Below are 20,435 nucleotides of genomic sequence, written 5' to 3'. Positions count from 1 at the left end.
GGGGCCCTCCAGATGTTTTGGACTACATCTCCCTTAATGTTTTGCTAGCATTATGGCCCTAAGAGCATAATGGGAGATGTACTCCAAGACATCTGGAGGGCTGCAGATTGCCCACCCCTGTCGTAAGGAATGTCTGGTCTTCCTCTTAGTTACCAATAGTGCCGTCAAGACTACAACCACCACCTTTAACTGTTCATGGTTAGAGGTTTGTTCATCCTAGGGTATCCTGGTTCTAAAAACTCACAAAACTAGAACCTAATATTGTATGTCACCAGACATCCATAAATAAATTTCAAAAGAGGGGGTGGGGGAAGGGATATTATGTGTCATATATACAATGAATATAAGCAATCTCGTAGCTGATCAGGATCAAGGCATGTGAAGACAGCATCACATGCGGTCACAAAATCCAGCCCAGAGACGTGATTCAACCAGTGACACAGTCTTTCACCATCACCCGCATGACATGCTCTACTAAAATAATGGCAGGATCACCAGCTGTATCTCATTGCAAATTTCCACTGGATGTCTCTACATTACACTAGCCTACGTCCAAAACTCAACCTTTTGTCGATTTAACCTATCCATTTCCTCTCTACTTTACATTACTAGATCTTTGCCAAATGGAAATTCCATTTTGCCACACAAAGGCATTTTTTCCCCTGTAATTCACTTGAGGCCTCAAATGTTTTCAATGTTGAAGACCTTTTTACATGGCCCTTATAGGAATTTATTAATGCTAGACATCACCTCAACCCCATTTACCTTTCATACAGTATTCATACTACTTGCAGACCTTTCAGGGGGTGAAAAAAACAAAACAAAAAAAAAACATGTGAAGCCTCTACCACTGAGGCAGATAAACTTCCTTATTTTGGGGCTAGTCAAAATTTAAATTGGTGATACACAGTTAACCAAACTGGCACACCAGGGCTCGATAAATCCCAGGCGCCTGGGACTTGTGAGCCCGTTCAGCCCCCAAGGTGACCGGTTGACTGAGATGGGAGGCGGTTAGGCGGCTCATGAAGAGTGATGGCGGTCAAGTGGGCAGGCGGCTCATGGAGCATGAAGAGCTGAGAGAGGAAGGGAGTGAGGCGGGTGGCTTACTTAATGCAGAGGCAACAAGGGAGCTGTGCTCTTCCTGCTCTGCTCCCTTGCACGCCTGCAGTGATGCCTACAGCCGGTATATGACATAATTCTGGCCTTGGCATACTAAACTGCACGCAAATGCTGAGCAGGAAGAGGATTAGTGCAGCCCAACAGGACCCCAGGAACACAGCGCTCAGAAAAAAGGTAGGGGGGCTGGGTGGACAAATTTTAATAAAATAAATAATTAATGAGTATATGTAAAAATGTGCATGCGTGTCTGTCAGCGGGTGTGCACATCTCAGTCTGTTTAGGCGACCTGCTCTAATCACATGGGAATAGGGTTTTTTTAATTTACCTTTTTTTTTTTTTTAAACAAAGTTCACAATCACACCATATCAGCCATTCACACAAATTAGATGAGCACACAAACACGGACTAGAAGATCGTTTTTAAAATAGGACCATAATCACATTTAAAGTTCAACTTTACCTTACTCTGTGTATAGTGTAGTGAAACGAACTAGTACTTTATGTTTCTTTGTACTGCTATCTTTATATAGTTCATAAAAGGGCACACAATTTATTGCTTATAGAGCTTACTATGTACTAGTGCAGCGTATCTTTGTACCAGGAACAAGCTATACACCGGCAGCATGCTCAGAGGATGTAATATCACTTTGTATGGTCTGTCAGGATGCCTCACAGTCACAGCATATAAAATACAATCTTTAAATGTGATAGAAAGAGTAGGAAATGTAATATAAAGAGTGAGGAAAGCCACAGTTTCTACCATGTTAAAGGCACACTAAGCACCCAGACACTTAATCTCATTAAAATGGGTCTGGGTGCAGTGTTCCTGTCCCCTTCCACGTGCAATACAAACATTGCAGTTAAAGAGAAACTGCAGTGTTTGTATTGCAGGGTTAAGATTGCCTCTAGTGGCTGTCTACTAGATAACCACGACACTGGGCGTCCTCGCGCTTTGCTGGAGAACAAGGGTTTTGGAATTTTAAGAATAAATAAATCTACTTGTCCATCAGAACACACTACTTGTTTTGACACAATAAGATCAATTAGAAATATTGGGGGTGCTTGCCCACCTGCTAGATTAATTTCCAAAAAAAAACGAGTCCGAGTTAAAAAAATAAATTGAGGCAAAAATCGCTAGCCTGGAAATATTCTCTAACTTTACTATCAAAACACACACACACACTGACCATTTAAATACAAACGACATTCCAGTGACATTCCATATTCCACATATAAAATTACTTTTCTTTCCTTAGTGCGCAGAGTGCCAGCCATTGGGATATGGCGTCATGTGGTATCCCAGCATCCATTATCTCAGTGGATCTGCTGCTCCTCACACCTCCCCATCCGTCTAATGTGGCCCCAGCCAACTATACGCACAGCGGACAGTCCATTCACCGTACTAATAACCCCTCCATCCCACCAGTCAGTGGCAGGGTTAAAAGAATAGAAAAACTGCTTGCCCGGTGCTCAATATAAATTTGACATCCCTGGGACGTCCAATGTCGTCAAATCCCTTTGACGTTCGCACTCGTGCATTAGTTCCCACTCGGCACAATGTCAAGAGAGAAGGAGCCAGCACTGAAGGACCTTGACATTGGTATTGGAGAGGGGGTCAGAGGAACACTTTAGTGTTTGGAATACAAAGCTGTATCCCAAACACTAAAGTATTCCTTTAAATAGATATATAGCCAGCTACCCACCAACGCTGCAGATCGCAAACCTACCTCTTCACCACCAGCTTCCCTTAAAAGTATCCTGCTAGATGCATCTGCTATACAATATCTCCCCCACCTGCTTTTTAGGTAAAATGGTAATATTTCTTAGGAGTAGTGGGCAGACAATGATTGGTTAAAGGTCTTTGATCAGGAACAGTAGTGTTCAGCTTCCTCAAATTCCAGGAAACAAACATGCAAACTAGTTGGCATCCATGAGATTTTGTAACAAAGCACTTTCTCTCTGTCAACATAGGTACAAAGAACCATAATGCCCTTTGATGTCACTATAACAGGGAACTCTAGCTGCACAGCCCCAAACTGCTTTTAAAGCGGCACTGTCATGCCGAATTCCGTTTTTTTTTTTTAACCCCCCTCCCGCCTCAACTACATCCAATCGACCCCCTAGTCATCCCCAAATGCCCCTATGCCCCCCACATTACCTATTTTTTATTCTTTATTTTCTGCCCGATCTTTATTCAGGGCGCCGCCATCTTTGTGTGGGTAGGTGAAGTCCCTGTGGGACACGTCATCTGCCCACACTAGATAGCCCTGAGATTCCCGCACATGCCCAGTGAAACACCTGGACATGCGAACGGGAATTTCACCTATTCATTCATTCATTCATCAGACAGACGAATGAATGAATAGAAAAAATCAGACGAACAAACTAACACTGTGTATCAGTGTTAGTTTGTTCGTTCAGTTTATTACAAGGAGGGAGCTACCGGCGTGCAGCTCCCTCCTTGTAATATGTAACTATAGAAGCGGCAGGGAGCAGAGCTCCCCACCACTTCATAAGCCCCCCCGGTCCCCCCCTCACTCTATGGGGGTCAATATGACCCCCATAATAGCACAAGGGAGATTAAAATCTCCCCAATGCCCCTACTCGCTATATCGCGAGTAGGGGCATGTCCACTAAACAGTGAGCAGCCTGTGGCTGCTCACTGTAAAAAAAAAAAAAAAAAAAAAAAAAAAAGGGTAATAAGAGGGGGACGGGGGGCCTACTGTCCTCCCCCGCCGGCCCCCACCCCTGGACGGCGGGTGGGGGCCATAATGGGAATGAGGGGGGACCTACTGTCCTCCCCTCAGGCCCCCACCCCTGGGCGGCGGGTGGGGGCCATAATAGTAATAAGGGGGGGGGGGGACCTACTGTCCTCCACCCCCCGGCCCCCACCCCTGGGCGGCGGGTGGGGGCCATAATAGTAATAGGGGGGGGGGACCTACTGTCCTCCACCCCCCGGCCCCCACCCCTGGGCGGCGGGTGGGGGCCATAATAGTAATAAGGGGGGGGGACCTACTGTCCTCCAGCCCCCGGCCCCCACCCCTGGGCGGCGGGTGGGGGCCCTAATGGAAAAGGGGGGGGGGGGACACCTACTGTCCTCCCCCCCCGGCCCCCACCCCTGGGCGGCGGGTGGGGGCCATAATAGTAATAAGGGGGGGGGACCTACTGTCCTCCCCCCCCGGCCCCCACCCCTGGGCGGCGGGTGGGGGCCATAATAGTAATAAGGGGGGGGGGGGGATCTACTGTCCTTCCCCCCACCCCTGGGCGGCGGGTGGGGGCCATAACGATAATGGGGGGGGACCTACTGTCCTCCCCCCGCCCCCACCCCTGGGCGGCGGGTGGGGGCACTAAGTAAATTCCCCCCCCCCCCCCCCCATCAAGGTGACTAGGGGTGCCCAAGCCCCTAGTCACCCACCCCCCACCCAAATAAAAAAATGCCCCTACCTACCCCCCTCACCCTAAAAAATAGTGAGGGGGGAATAAAATTGCTGACCTGTAAAGTAAAATTAAACTTACCATTCGACGTCTTCTTTTTTCTAAAATCTTCATTTTTCAGCCCCAAAAAAGGCCAAATAAAAAACCATCATAGCCGTCGAACTAAAAATAAAATAAAAAACCCGAGCGCAAAAAAAAAACCCGACGAAAAAGAAAAAACCCGAGCGCACAAAAAAATAATCCATCTTCACCCATGGAGGGCTCCGCGCAGACTGAGCTCCGAAGGGCGGGGCAAGGCTTATAAAGCCTTGCCCCGCCCTGCAATTAGCCTAAGAACACTCTGATTGGTGGGTTTAAGCCAATCAGAGTGCTCTTTGTCATTTTACAAGCGTGGGAAAGTTCTTTGGAATTTTCCCACGCTTGTAAAATGACACAGAGCACTGTGATTGGATGGATTTCAAGCCATCCAATCACAGTGCTCTGTGTCATTTTACAAGCGTGGGAAAATTCCAAAGAACTTTCCCACGCTTGTAAAATGACAAAGAGCACTCTGATTGGATGGCTTGAAATCCATCCAATCACAGTGCTCTGTGTCATTTTACAAGCGTGGGAAAGTTCCAAAGAACTTTCCCACGCTTGTAAAATGACACAGAGCACTGTGATTGGATGGATTTCAAGCCATCCAATCACAGTGCTCTGTGTCATTTTACAAGCGTGGGAAAATTCCAAAGAACTTTCCCACGCTTGTAAAATGACAAAGAGCACTCTGATTGGCTTAAACCCACCAATCAGAGTGTTCTTAGGCTAATTGTAGGGCGGGGCAAGGCTTTATAAGCCTTGCCCCGCCCTGCGGAGCTCAGTCTGCGCGGAGCCCTCCATGGGTGAAGATGGATTATTTTTTTGTGCGCTCGGGTTTTTTCTTTTTCGTCGGGTTTTTTTTTTTGCGCTCGGGTTTTTTATTTTATTTTTAGTTCGACGGCTATGATGGTTTTTTATTTGGCCTTTTTTGGGGCTGAAAAATGAAGATTTTAGAAAAAAGAAGACGTCGAATGGTAAGTTTAATTTTACTTTACAGGTTAGCAATTTTATTCCCCCCTCACTATTTTTTAGGGTGAGGGGGGTAGGTAGGGGCATTTTTTTATTTGGGTGGGGGGTGGGTGACTAGGGGCTTGGGCACCCCTAGTCACCTTGATGGGGGGAGGGGGGGGGAATTTACTTAGTGCCCCCACCCGCCGCCCAGGGGTGGGGGCGGGGGGAGGACAGTAGGTCCCCCCCCCATTATCGTTATGGCCCCCACCCGCCGCCCAGGGGTGGGGGCCGGGGGGGGAGGACAGTAGATCCCCCCCCCCCCCCCCTATTTACTATTATGGCCCCCACCCGCCGCTCAGGGGTGGGGGCCGGGGGGGAGGACAGTAGGTCCCCCCCCCTTTTTTCCATTAGGGCCCCCACCCGCCGCCCAGGGGTGGGGGCCGGGTGCTGGAGGACAGTAGGTCCCCCCCCCCTTATTACTATTATGGCCCCCACCCGCCGCCCAGGGGTGGGGGCCGGGGGGGGAGGACAGTAGGTCCCCCCCCCCTATTACTATTATGGCCCCCACCCGCCGCCCAGGGGTGGGGGCCGGGGGGTGGAGGACAGTAGGTCCCCCCCTCTTATTACTATTATGGCCCCCACCCGCCGCCCAGGGGTGGGGGCCGGGGGGGAGGACAGTAGGTCCCCCCCCTTTATTACTATTATGGCCCCCACCCGCCGGCCAGGGGTGGGGGCCGGGGGGGAGGACAGTAGGTCCCCCCCCCCCCTACTACTATTATGGCCCCCACCCGCCGCCCAGGGGTGGGGGCCGGGGGGGAGGACAGTAGGTCCCCCCCCTCATTATCTTTATGGCCCCCACCCACCGCTCAGGGGTGGGGGCCGGGGGGGGGGGGGACAATAGGTCTCCCTCCCTTATTTTACTTTACGGCCCCCACCCGTCATTTAGGGGTGGGGGGCAATATTTTTTTTCTACAGTGAGCAGCCACAGGCTGCTCACTGCTTACTAGACATGCCCCTACTCGCGGTATAGCGAGTAGGGGCATATTATTTACTAATACCAAGTCATTTTTACTTGGTGTTAGTAAATTTGGCTGAAAGACCAATTTAGGTCTTTCAGCCTTTTAGTAGATAGCTCCCTGATACCGTGGGAATTAGGGAGTTATCTACTAAGCGGCTGCAAGATGCAGCCACAGCAATGAATAGGATCGGAGTTTCATTCATTTGAATGAAATTCCGATCCGAACAAAGTACCGAATTGCATCCTAACACCAATGGAGAAACGGTGCTCATTCTGTTAGGATGCAATTCGGCAGTTTTGCCGGCGTTCTGTCTAAGTGACAGGACTTTTGGCAATACTGACAGGAAGTATTGTGGGAACTGGGAGGAAAGCTAGGGATCATGGGAAAATTGCTCTGACCAGCGGAAATGAAGCACACTTTGCTCCTCCGCTGGTCAAGCGGAGGAATCCCATAAGACAAAGAGTCCCTACTTTGTCTTATGGTTTTAAAGAAAACTAAAGAAGACAGGAAGAAAAGAATAACAGATCCTGAGAGAGGGGGAGAAGAGGAAGAGATTGAGGAAAGGTAAGTTCGGCATGACAGTGCCGCTTTAAGTTAACTGCTGCAATTTCCAATTGGGCTGCAGTATATTTAGCAAATATATTAGCTGGATTGCCAGATCTCCTGCAGATGAAAAAAAAAACACACAAAAAAACAAACAAACAAAAAAACAAAAAAACATACACCGATCCCCCTAGCCACAAGTCTAGTCTACTCAACTTGAACGTTACTCGTTCTGGGTGGTTTTCCTTCCATATGGAGTAGAAGAATGGGTTAACATCAAGCATGTCAAACTCGCGGCCCACAATGAATATCTTTGCAGCCCGGCGATCCAAGAGTTTGACATGTTTACTAAGGCAGAGTGGGCACCTGCTCTCCCCACATTGCAGGTGTTTACTCTGCTGAAATTTAACTGGCCGGGGAGGAGAGGTCGTTGACGGCAGCAAAGGAGCTCAGTCTTTCCTGCTCCTCACTGCTCCCCCTCTGTAGTGATGCCGGAATATGACATTCCAGCAACCCTAAACAGCGCGCATGAGGGGGCAGTGAGGAGCGGATAGGAGAAAATCCCCACTGCACCCTATGCCAAAGGTAAGGAACAATAAATTTATAAATAAAATGGTGTGTGAGTGTGTGTGTCAGTGTTGCGATGGCCACGGCTAGACAGTGGAGGACCTGCAGGTACACAGAGGCACACAGGTTTTCAAGGCGTAGCGGGAGGATCCGCTTTGGCACAGGGTGCGGATGGCGCCATTGGAGGTATACCAGATGCTGGATTCTGGAGTCGCATACTGGCAGCGGCAATACAATGTGAGTGGAGTCTGCTTGCTGGCTAATTTTTTATTTTTTTTATTTAAACATGGGCCAGGGTTTAGTAGAGATGGGGAGGGGGGAGAGAAATGGGGCTGGAATTAGTCTAGAGGGGGGGACTAGGGTTAAGTAAAGGAGGATGCGTTTTATTTTATAATATATACTGTACTTTTCAAAACAAACCTACGTCTCTATGAAAAGTCTTTTTTATAAACCTTGTTAATTTGGCCCGTGCTAGCCTTTGAGTTTGGCATGCTTTGGTTACATGAATGTGACCCCTACTTCCAGTAACAGATGGCAGCTGAAGGCCACATTCTGTCAGCAAGCTGAGGGGAGCAGGAAGGAAGGCTGTGCAGCTCTTGCCCCCCTCAACATCAGACACCAGGGAGAACAGCGTCTACCTACCATACTTTCTTATTTGGAGGGGGTGTGGAGGGACTTCTAAGTTCTGTATGTTCAAGTGCCTGAAAATAGGTTTCTGTTCCAGTATGTTGCGAATGGTGTTCATATATTAGTGATAATGTGTTTGTGTGACAATGTGAGCTTGTGTATTTATTTTAAACCCTTGCGATATGGTCTTAAATAAAATCTATTTATATAAAAAAAATTCTACAGTGAAAGGCCTTCAACTGGTCTATAGATACAGTACAAGTTACTTTTTCCGTTCTTCCATAGCCAAGACAAAACGCTTTGTAGTAAGTATAGCAAGGCATAGCATCTAATGCAAATGGCAAAATCGCTAGAAGTTCTTCTGAAGTTCTCTCAACAGGAAACATCACATCTTAGTAGATCAGAATTTCAAAACAAAGTCTTGATTACTGGAAGATCTTGCCAATACTTGTATCCCCCTTAGCCCCATCCCAAGCAGCTGCTGGTCATGAAATAAATTCGCCAGGCTATTTATATACATTGTAACTCTAGGTCTGGCATGATGTATCCTGAGGATTTCGAAAACCAGCACATAAACAATGCCCGTAGCTGTGGGTATGGGTAGTTTGGGTGCGAATAAGTCAGTCTTAATAAATATGGGCCGTCTATCCGATATGCCAAGTGTCTCAGACATGTGTAGAGACATATAAAAGTCTGATGTGGGTGGGTGGAAACCAGGCTGTGTAGACTGTGCGTGTGTGTGTGTGGGGGGGGGGGGGGGGGGGGAGTTGTGTTTGAACACAAAAGAACAAAATAAAATAAGCACAAGATAAAATAAAAGCATTCCATTCACATCCAGAAATGAAGCCTGCTCACTTTTCACTGGATGCACATTACACAGACAGAATGTGAGTCATCTGGCTCTATTTATAGAAGCTAGGAGACAGTACAAACAGGCGCTTTCCTCTTGTTATGATTCAAGTCATGACAAATGGACCTTATTTTAGCATATTCACAACAGCTATATAAGTGTATGCACATAGTTTGCACACCCTTAATTTCCCCCTGTCCGTTACGAGAAAACAAATAAAATACACCAGTATAAACATGACAGGTTCCTTCCCAGGCAATGATTAAGCATATGGGGAGTAGACGTTGAGAAGGGGAGAGCAACATTTTCTATAATTGACCAATTGTATATATGAACATGGCATCTGAATACGGTCAGACTGTTACAGCACAGATCACCACTCTGAGGGAAAGTGTGGAAAACGGATGACAAAGTTCAACCAATTTCAGTGGATGAACACATAGCTGCAAAAGTCTTTGCCAAAATGAAGGGTTAAAGGCAACCTGTCATGCCCCAAAGTATGAATAGTTGAAGCATAACTTCAATTAAAAAAAAAAAGTTAAAGGACCGCGATAGTGCCAGGAAAACACTAGTTTTCCTGGCACTATAGTGCTCTGAGGGTGCCCCCACCCTCAGGGCCCCCCTCCCGCCGGGCTCTAGGGGGTGGAAGGGGTTAAAAGGGCTGAATGCGCATGCACGGCATGAGCTGCGCGCTCATTCAGCCAGTCCATAGGAAAGCATTCTCAATGCTTTCCTATGGACGCTGGCGTCTTCTCACTGTGAAAATCACAGTAAGAAGCGCGGAAGCCCTCTAGCGGCTGTCAGTGAGAGCCACATGAGGCTGGATTAGCCCTATTATAAACTGCTATGTTTACAGCAGAAAGGGTTAATCCTAGCTGGACCTGGCACCCAGACCATTTCATTAAGCTGAAGTGGTCTGGGTGCCTATAGTGGTCCTTTAACCCCTTAAGGACACATGACATGTGTGACATGTCATGATTCCCTTTTATTCCAGAAGTTTGGTCCTTAAGGGGTTAAACATTGTTACCTATTCCTTTTATCGCACAAAAGAAAAAGTGAAACATTAAGAGCATCTTATAGCTTTTCTTTTTGATTTTATTACTACTTTTGCCGGGTTTTTACTTCATCTCCAGCAAGCCACATCCCTATAAATAGTTTGTATAGGATGGCTTTTTAAAACCTAAATTAAAAATAACATACAGAATATTTCAAGAAGAATTTTCACTTACCTACACACGCATTCAAGAATAGCCAGTCTGTTTTCCTCATTCGGTTCTTTATTTGCTTTAGTTTTTTAAGATCCACCTCTATCTCATCCTTGCTTCCCACTGCCCCGGCAAGCTCAATTCTCTGAAAATCCATATCCGAATCTCGCTTGGATGTTGGTGGGGACCGTCTTTGGCTGTTACTACTGCTGCAGCCACCTCTCCAACGAGCGCGATCTTGCTCATTAATAATCGAGGAGGCTTCATCGGCATCAGCCAGCTCAATAGCGTCCATATTGTTGGGTGTAGGGAGGTCACACACAACACATTTTTTTGCTTTGGCACAGTTCTCATAAGTGCAAACAGAGCAAGTCCAATGTTGACCTTTAATATTCAGTTTATTCCGGTCGTTATATTCCTCACAAGGATCAATGGGGCTTGGGGTGGAGCGTAAACCAGACCCAGAAGACTGAGGGGATTCTGTCGGGCTACGTGTCCTTCGCTGGGACAAACACTGTGTGCATCTAATGGCTCGTGGCCAGTTCAGATACGTGCACATGTGGCATGACCACTTTGTGCCTCCTTCCACGCTATATGAAGACTTTACACGTGGTCTGGCGCTTGAATCTGGGCAAATTAACGGACTTCCACCTCCCCTTTCTATAGTACCCACATCAGGGGTGCTGCTTTTAAATGGTTCTTCAGTGATTATAGCGCCACTGGGTCTTTGGGCGCGACACATGGTGCACTTGATAGCAGATGGCCAATTCTCATAGGTACAATATTCGCAAGCCCATTTTATGCCATGCTCAGTCATTGTGGCCCTCCCAGTGACGTCCAACTTTATCTGTCAGGATTCTGCAAGGTAAAAAAATAAGTAAATAAATAAAGAGGAGACAAATCAGTACAAACATGTTAAAGGAGAGTCAGGGAAAGGGTTACACAAGAACAAGTTTAAAAGTGCCCGCACAGAACTTGCACAATTTAAAGCTACACTATGCAAAGGTAGAAACAAGATTGATCTGCCTGAAATTTGAAATCCATTTTTATTTGTCCCTTTAGTGCATCCCCCTGTAAATGTTCAGGCCAAGTAGCTGAAAGTAGTACAGATTTAAAATATAGTTTCCAGTTATTTTGACATTCACTTTAAATGGGTTTATTCACCAAGTGAGAAATTGAAGTTAAGATTTGCAGGTTTATCATTCAAAATGTTAATTCACTGGTGTACACAAAATTTTGGAGAAAAATACGAAGGATTATCGTGCTTATGGAACAGTATATTGGGTTGAAGACAAACATTTTTGCACTCCAACGTCTTGTATAATTCAACAGAACAATCCAGCCATAAAAATATCTAAATGTTTTGCATGTAAAAAGTACAGTCAACATGTTCCCACTTAAAGGAACACTTTAGTGATAGGAGTACATGTTTGTATTTATAACACTTGTGTCCCTGTGCCCCCACGCACCGTCTCCTGGTAAATAAAGGGTCAAACAACCAAACACGTACTTTATTCCAGTGTCGAGAAAGGTGCTTAATCGCTCTCCGCCATCTCAGACGTCAGCGATGTAGCACGACACATTTTGATGGAGTGGCCGCCCTCCCGGGTCTCCTAGCCGGCGACTCGTGCTCCTCCTCCCCCTCTGGACCGGGGGGGGGGGGGGGGGTCATCCCGGTCTGCAGAGGCACTATCCAGCACACCAACCTGGGCCTAAACGATCTCCCTGGCGAGGAACATCAAAGGGGCGACAGTCCACAAGATGGTCGCCGGCCATGTGTGCGAGCTGCCAGGGTGATCGAGCCGGCGCTCGCTTACAGCGAAGAAACCAACCAAGCTAAAAAGACTACCATTTAGAGTTACTTCACCAGCTTACCAGAGGGGTCAGCACATCACCGTAAAGCCAGGAGACCCCTAACATGCACCGTAAATCCGGCGGGAGGCACCAGCTACGAGAGCCAGTGGCCTCATGCAGCCGCAGAGCGCAAGCCAGCGAGATGAAGGGCCCATAGCAAAGTAAGGGAGGCATCCAGCGAAAGACACCATATGAGAGGGCTCCGAGGGTGCCTAGCACTGGGACTATCAAAGCTCTGGAGGATCCGGGGGAGGGAAACCCCCCCCCCCCTCATTTAATGGCAACTGCTACATTTGATAGACTGCCACCATACCTCCCATGGAGAGACCCGGTACAGACTGTAACTGGCATGGCTTGCTCTGGGCTCCCATATGCATGGCATTAACACCGGACTACCCTATGCTGCATAAACCAACCTAAGAAATCCAGACCAGCCAGGGTGAAATACTTCTGTGGTACCACTACTTGCAGAACATAATTTGTTAACAAAGTGCTTAAACCTATCAGCATATTATATCGTCTAACATACATACATATATATATATATATATAGGCTTGCTTTTACTCATTTAACTCTTTGTGTACTTAGATAGACATGTAATTTTCTAAAAGATTGGTGTATGACTAATCAGTCCAGATGTCACTGTATGGAATGCATGTCCCTCTTTTAAGCACAGATAAGCATAGTTCAGCATGATCATATTACTATCGAGGAACTGAAAAAATGACACTCACCATGAACACTTACTTTAAGCTACTGAGTCAAACGTGTTTATAAATGTTAGTTGCATTGAATACTTAAACGTTTACGCTACTCGAGAACCTACACAACTACTAATTTGTTACTTTAACTAAAAATGTGCCTGACAATCATTTACCACAACCTGTAATGCAAATATTCAATATTGTACCCTGATGTCGCTGTTGTGGCGCACCAAAGCTTGTGATTACTCTTGTGCACACCAAAATTAAAGAATTAAAAAAAAAATTTTTTACTTAAAAAAGGGATACTCCCCCAACCACAGACGGCACTTACACACAGGAACACGGAAAGCGGACCACCCATCCCTATAGAACACCACTATGTGACATATGTTAATTGAGTTTCTTGTGTTTGTTCGATATTTGTTCTTATTGTATATGTAACACATGATACAAAAAAACAAAAACAGACGGTTACCAAGACACCAGCGGGCTTCTGCGCAAGCCAAACAATGCATATTTGTCGCTATGTAACTGTCATCACCAAACTAAAGAATTAAAAAAAAGGGGGGGGATACTCCATGCACCAATACAATTTTAGTGCATTTGATGGGTTTGTTTTTTGCAAACTCAAATATTTATAGTTTTTGCACACACAAAAAAGATTTTAAAAAAATAATGTTTTGCAGAATGTTGCACTATAAGCCTGCCTCTTAGCCACACCGCCTCATACCAGAAAAAAAAAAAAAACGACTCTCTTATCAAAAAGGCATGCACACAGCTTAGCCATACTGACCAGCAAGAGAAGGAGGGGCCACCTAGGGAAACCTATAGTTACGATATCACTACCCGTTTATAGTTTATGTGACAAAATGCAATAAGATTAATTCATTAAAAGCAACTCACTCATTGCTTATGTGATGGTGTGCATACCTTTGCCAAGAGAGTGTTTCTGGCATTTATGGGCGTGGCTAAGGGGGCAGGCTTATGGTGCAGCATTCGGCAAAAAAAGTTTGAGCAAAAACTAAATATTTTAGCATGCAAAAAAAATACATTAAAATTAAATATGAAAGCATGATAATGAGAACCTATTGGTTGCACTCGTTTTTTTTTTGGTACCCAGAGTGTCCCTTTAAGGCCTCCCAGCAGAAATCTAATTAAAGTTTGCACTGTACGGCAATAGGTCTTGAATGTACATGCAAATCAAATTATTCAGGAATTTATTCATCAGTTTTGTATGCAGTTAGATCTTTAGGGTTTTAACCTGTTCATATCAAAGAGTTATAGCAAATCATAAGTTCAAGCAAAATCCCAGCTGCCCTTTTTTCTTCACATGAGCAGGTTGATTTCCTTTATTTTGTTTCTGTATTTATAGCATAGCTCTGCAGATTAACTTTAGTATTTACGCCAGTCGTAACGTCAGCTTTCAAAAACATCCCTAAGAAAGCCCATATAAAGTATGTTGTGCAAAATTTCACCAGTAAAAGTGTGGTCATCCTAGAGCAGTGTTTCTCTATTGATGTTCCGCGATTTGCCCATTGGGTGGCCCATGCACTTAGGGCCAACCGATGGGCATTGCTGTACAGGGGCCCAGTCTAACGTCCCTGTAGCCTGTCACTCCCAGACATGAAGAATGCCGCGCTGGAGGTAAAGAGTGGAAGTGAGCTGCTGCAAGCAGAGGATCACTGTGCTGACCAGAAGGAAGTGAGCAAGAGGCTGGAAAGTAAACTTCCCACAATACACAACATAATTGGGAAGGCTCTGAGTTATGGCTGACCCCCACATGTCAGGCTGGCTAAGGATCATAGGAAGGGGAGTTTTGAAACAGCTAAGTCTCCAAGCCTAGCCATTACTGAGCTCTGGGGATCCCCAGCTTGCCAATATAAACTCAGCCATCACCCAGTTAGCTAATGTAAATTCAGGGGAGATCAAAGTCTATTTCTGGGGTTAAAAAAAAAACAATCCCCTCCTCTCCCCCCCCCCCCCCCCCCTCTTCAACCACAAAAATTGCTAAATATAAAAAGCATGGCCTATGTGTGCCAATGTGTGTGTGTGTGTGTGTGTGTGTGTGTGTGTGTGTGTGTGTGTCAGAGTATGTATCCGAGTGTGCATCTTTATTTCAGTGTGTCTGCATGTAGGTGCCAGAGCCGGCATATCTAAGTGTGTATATGTGCATCTGGGTAAGTGTGTGTCAAAGTGTGTATATGTGTGTGTCAGTGTGTGTGTGCCCCCAATATGTATATTTGTAGGTCAATGTGTGTATCTAATTGTAAATGTGTCAAAGTGTGTGCAAATGTGTCAGTGAGTCTGTCTGTCCCTCCCTATATCCCAGCAAACACTACATACAAAAAAGAAAAAAAAACTAAATACAAACTCCAAAATTATATACAAAACACCAATACTACACACAAATGTACATCTGCATTTAAAAGTTTACGTCCAAACACACCACAGCATTAAAACAGTAAAATTATACACAAAACACCAACACTACACATAAAAGCACACTACAATAGGTTTACTATCTGGAGAAATTATATACATTTGGTTTTCACACCACTTCTGGGTAGTATGTTTATTCCTCATTCTCGGGTCCTCTACCAGAGGCCTGGGAGTTTGAGGGTTCTGCGCAGTATCTTGGCAGTTCCAAAAACTGCACTCTTCTGGACAGCGATCTCAGGATGTCCCACCTGGAATCTGTTGAAGCAACTCCCCCCAACTTGGGAGTCACAGCCCCAAGTGCTCCCATCACAACTGGGACTACTACAGCCTTCACTTTCCACATCCTTTCTAGTTCTTCTCTCAGGCCTTGGTGTTCCTCCACCATCTCATGTTCCTTCTTCCGGTTATAGTCACTGGGTATTGCCACAACGACTGCTGTCTTCCATCCCGATGTCGGGCTGGTTGGCCAGCACTTGCTTGTCTGTCTGGATCTTGAAGTCCGACAGGATCTTAGCTCTGTCATTCTGGACTACCCTTTGTGGTATCTCATATCTGGATGGCAGGCCCAATCCATATTCTGTGCAGATGTTTCGGAACACAATCCCAGCAACTTGGTTGTGTGTCTGTGTATGCGGTTCCTGCTAACATTTTGCATCAGCTACTAGGTGCTGGACTGTCTCAGAGGCATCTTTGCACAGTCTGCACCTTGGATCTTGCCTGCTGTGGTAGACCCCAGCTTTTATTGATCTGCTGTGGAGTGCCTATTCCTGTGCTGCTAGGCTTAGTGCCTCAGTGCTGTCTTTCAGTCCTGCATTTTCCAACCACTGGTAGGATTTTTTCATGTGAGCCACATCCCCTATCTGCCAGTGGTACACCCCATGGAGAGGTTGGTCTTTCCAAGGAACCTCCTTTTTCTGCATCCTCTCTGTTGCAGTTTCAGGCATTCCCTTAGCAGTTCATCTTTGGGAGTCATCTTCATGATGTACTTGTGGATGTTCTGTGTTTCATCCAGGACTGTGGCCTTGACACTCATCAGGCCCCGACCTCCTTCCTTCCGGCAGGTGTACAGTCTCTGGGTGCTGGATTTCGGGGGGAATCCTCCATGAGTAGTTTCCTGGTCTTGACATCCATGGTGACCAGTTTCTCTCTTGGCCTGGTTATTATTCCAGCTGGGTACCTGATAACAGTTAGGGCATATGTGTTGATGGCTTGGATCTTTGGATGTTGCTATCCTCCTTGCCTCTTCCTCATGGTTGCCATGCGTTTGTGGTACCCCAGGTACTTGTAGCTCTACATCTTCTATTTGGCCTTCTAGAACTTCAACTCCTTCTGTCCTGATCATCTTCCCTCTTTTTGTTATCATGCGCCCGCACTTCTCTAGTCCGAACGACATTCCGATGTTCCCACGGTATAAGATCTTATGCCCTTTCAACACTACTCTCAATGTGTTATTAACTTTTGCTAGGTAGTAAGCAGTACTGACAGGAATATTAGCCTTCATGCTCCAAGTTGTAACCCCTCCTCCATACTCCAGGGGGAAAGGGTATTTTAGCAAGTAGGGTGACATACGCATTCTTCTTCAGATAACGGTTATTGCACAACCTCGAACAGCTAGTTATGTAACTTTTTACTTTATATGGTCTTAATATAGTGCTGCTTGACAATTCTGCTTACTACACGGAGCTCTATATTTTCTGTTTTATTGACATGAACACATGCTATATTGATTTGAATAGTTGTGTGCACATTCCTTTAAAAATATAATTTTCTTTTGAAATCACTCATTAGAAAAATGTGGAAATGGTGATCATCAAAAAAGTTCTACTTGAGTAGATTACAATTGTATTTTCTGCTTATTATGCACTGAACCCCATTTGGGTATAGATGCCACAGCATGTGACCTACCTTCATGAGAACTAAGGTTGGTAAGAGGTAAACAGATGAGTCAGTCATAGTGAAGTTTGATCCTATTATATAGACTAAATGTTTATGGGTTTTTTGTTTTGTTTTTTAAAATAGCGAGACTGCTATATCTTACCCCTCTCCCCAGTTTCACTTCTCTGGTTTAGTTTTTTTCCCCCTATACAAACTATCAAGTGTAAAAGGACAATCAACATGGAGCCAAGATACAGACAAAAGAGCTGTGGATTTCTACATTTAATTGTATTTACATCTAACAAATACATGTTTGTAAAACAGAGGATAGGAATTCATAATATTAAAAAATATATTTAGCTATCTGAACGTCTATTTCAAATCCCACATAAATTGGAGGAAGTGATCTGCCGTCTTTGCGATTAAGCAGTCTGATGCAATTTTATAGACAACATGCAAAAGAAAAACCTCTTCCATCCACTGTCGCACATACAAATTGAAGTATTTTTTGATTACATAATGCTAATGCTTTGCCAACACAGTGAAAGCTGCACAAAACCCAGGGGACAAGTAGCCATGGCTCTAACACTTTACTGCTGAAGCCTAATGCTGTGCGCTTTATTTTTCCACACACACACTTATGGACATATCCCTGAATCCCAAAAGAGGAAACTGTCTCCAAGGTGTGACAAACTAATTAGTAAATAAAGTGCTCAATCTTACACTTTTTTTGTTAAAGAAACAAGGACTTTATAGACCATATGAAATGCCTTTTAATGTAATCCTTTTAGAGCGCGGCACCTACCGTTTTACAGCCAAAGACATGTAAACCGAATGTTATATGGGTAGTAAAAACAATTACACAATACAATTCTTAACTAGGTGTGCAAACAGGATAGGAGGATACATTGCGGTCGGGTAATAGTAACAACCCCTGGATGTTGGCTACGGTAACACCCCCAGGACGTACTTGAAAACCAGAATAATCTGAATGTACCTTTCCTGGATAAATACTTTGTTGTTATTATGATTACCTACACATCTCACAAAGCCAGTGTAAACTAATCAGGCTTTACTGGCAGTTGTGTGTGTCATGGAGAGAGGATTTAAACCAACTCAAATCAATAAATAAAACCCAAAAATTGCAGTCACACTGGGAGATAAATATAAAAATAGGGAAAATAATATTGAGTGCCTTATTAAAAGCAAGCTACAGAAATTCTTCTGGTCCTGGGAAATGTATATCATACACACATTTGCGTGCTGAAACCTAAACTAGAGCAGCCTACCGAAATATGGGCACACTAGTACTACAGGGGTAGGTTTGCAAAACACAGAACTAAATAGTTTAGTTACAACAGAGCAACTTACAATTGGAGGTGTTTAACTATAGAGTGGTGATCTCAGCCAGGCTAAGCAAATGTTTGCAAGCTACAGTATTGAAGCAACAAAGCAGGCACGCATCACAAACATCTGCAAATCATGACTAGCCATCACTACCATAGCAAGAAAAAAATTTCAGTCAGTACACAAACCTTTGACTCCACAGTAATGAAAGACTAATATAAGGGGTTGGAGGAAGCACAAATTTAGGCGGTAGTGGTCAAAGGTCTTGTGTACCAAATTCACAGCCGTGCAAACAAGTGACAGGTACTCCTGCAATTACAATTTATATAGCGCCAACATATTCCACAGTGCTGTATAATAAGTAAACACGACAAACCTTTAATTGTAACAATACAGGCATGACATACAGGAAAAGTAGTTAGTTAAAGAGGGCCTTGCTCAACCAAGTTTACACTCTAACAGGTATGCAAAATAAATAAACAGCGGTAAGGGAGGGAATTGAGTATGTATTCCATTGTACAGCGCTATGGAATTTGTTGACTCTGTATAAATAATATGTACGGAGAATGGGAGAGGTCTGAAGGAGGATGCACAGATGGGAGATTGCAGAAAAAGATAGTAAGGGATGAGGTGTTAAGTAGAGAGCTGATCTAAAGCTTATCTAAAGAAGAGTGCTTTTAGGGATCTATTTTTTTTTTTTGGAAGGACTGCAGAGCTGCATAGATGAGGAGAGTCTGATGTTGTGTAAAAATGATGGGGCATCTTTGGAGAAGTCCTGCAGGTGAGTGTTATTTGCATGTGCAAGAACGGGACAGTAACAAGTCATGTGTTGCAGCATATCTGCTTGTTGATTTATTGTAGTGAGGGTTACTTTGTCTTTGCCAGCAGGCAGACTTTGGTAATGAATGCAGGTAATATTCATGAATAGGGATAGCAGTTCAGTCAAGAGTCCCTGCTTCCTAACACAAAACTGAAAGGATGTCTATTCAAAACCTTTAACATACTAGAGGTAAAAAAAAAAAAAAAAAAAAAAAAAGTATATATCTATCCACAAATTTATTACTGTGTTTCTAAAGCAACAATATAGGTCACAGCACATCTGAGGATAAAGAGCATGGTCTCAAGAAAACAACCTATATATATGGACGTGGGAAAAAAAAAAAATTAGCAAAAATTATGTTCACCACCACTGTATTATATATAAAATTTAATTAAAAAAACTGCAGGAATGCAAATTATATTTTCATTAAACGCATCTTCTAAAGTACAGTATAAAATGTATACTTCCAAAACCTGCTGCCCTTGCCTCAGAAAGTGTGCAGCAGACCATCCCCTCTCAGACCCAGATGAGGTTCCACCAAGCAGATATAACTCATTCCCAGATTGTGAGCTCATTCTAGCAGGACTCTCTTCAACTCATCTCTGTCAACATTACTTTGTACATGAATACTGGTGGTTTTATACACCGAATGTAAAATTGTAAAGCGCTACACAGGTCAGTGCTGTATTAAAGGACCACTATAGTGCCAGGAAAACACTAGTTTTCCCGGCACTATAGTGCCCTGAGGGTGCCCCCACCCTCAGGGTCCCACTCCCGCCGGGCTGGATGGAGAGGAAGGGGGTTTAACACTTGCCTTTCTCCAGCACCGGGCTCCCTCGGTGCTGGAGACTCTCCTCCTCCTTTCCCAGTCATCGGCTGAATGCGCATGCGCGGCAAGAGCCACACGCGCGTTCAGCCAGTCTCATAGGAAAGCATTCTCAATGCTTTCCTATGGGCGCTGGCGTCTTCTCATTGTGAAAATCACAGTGAGAAGCGCGGAAG

At 44.8% G+C, this 20,435-nt stretch overlaps 1 protein-coding gene across 1 annotated transcript in view; it reads right to left on the bottom strand.

Moving 5' to 3' along the window:
- The window catches only part of ZRANB1 (zinc finger RANBP2-type containing 1), a 64,228-nt gene that overhangs the window by 17,043 nt on the left and 26,750 nt on the right, over window positions 1-20,435 (bottom strand). The window contains exon 2 of the mRNA XM_063433730.1: window positions 10,418-11,251. Within this exon, the coding sequence (XP_063289800.1) occupies window positions 10,418-11,210 (793 nt within the window). The 5' untranslated portion in view covers window positions 11,211-11,251. The remainder of the gene's footprint in view (window positions 1-10,417; window positions 11,252-20,435) is intronic.

Source organism: Pelobates fuscus, chromosome 10 (genome assembly GCF_036172605.1).
Source record: "Pelobates fuscus isolate aPelFus1 chromosome 10, aPelFus1.pri, whole genome shotgun sequence".
Classification (NCBI taxonomy): Eukaryota; Metazoa; Chordata; class Amphibia; order Anura; family Pelobatidae; genus Pelobates; species Pelobates fuscus.
Note: the sequence above shows the minus strand (reverse complement) of the source record. Positions and strands in the feature narration are given on the sequence as shown.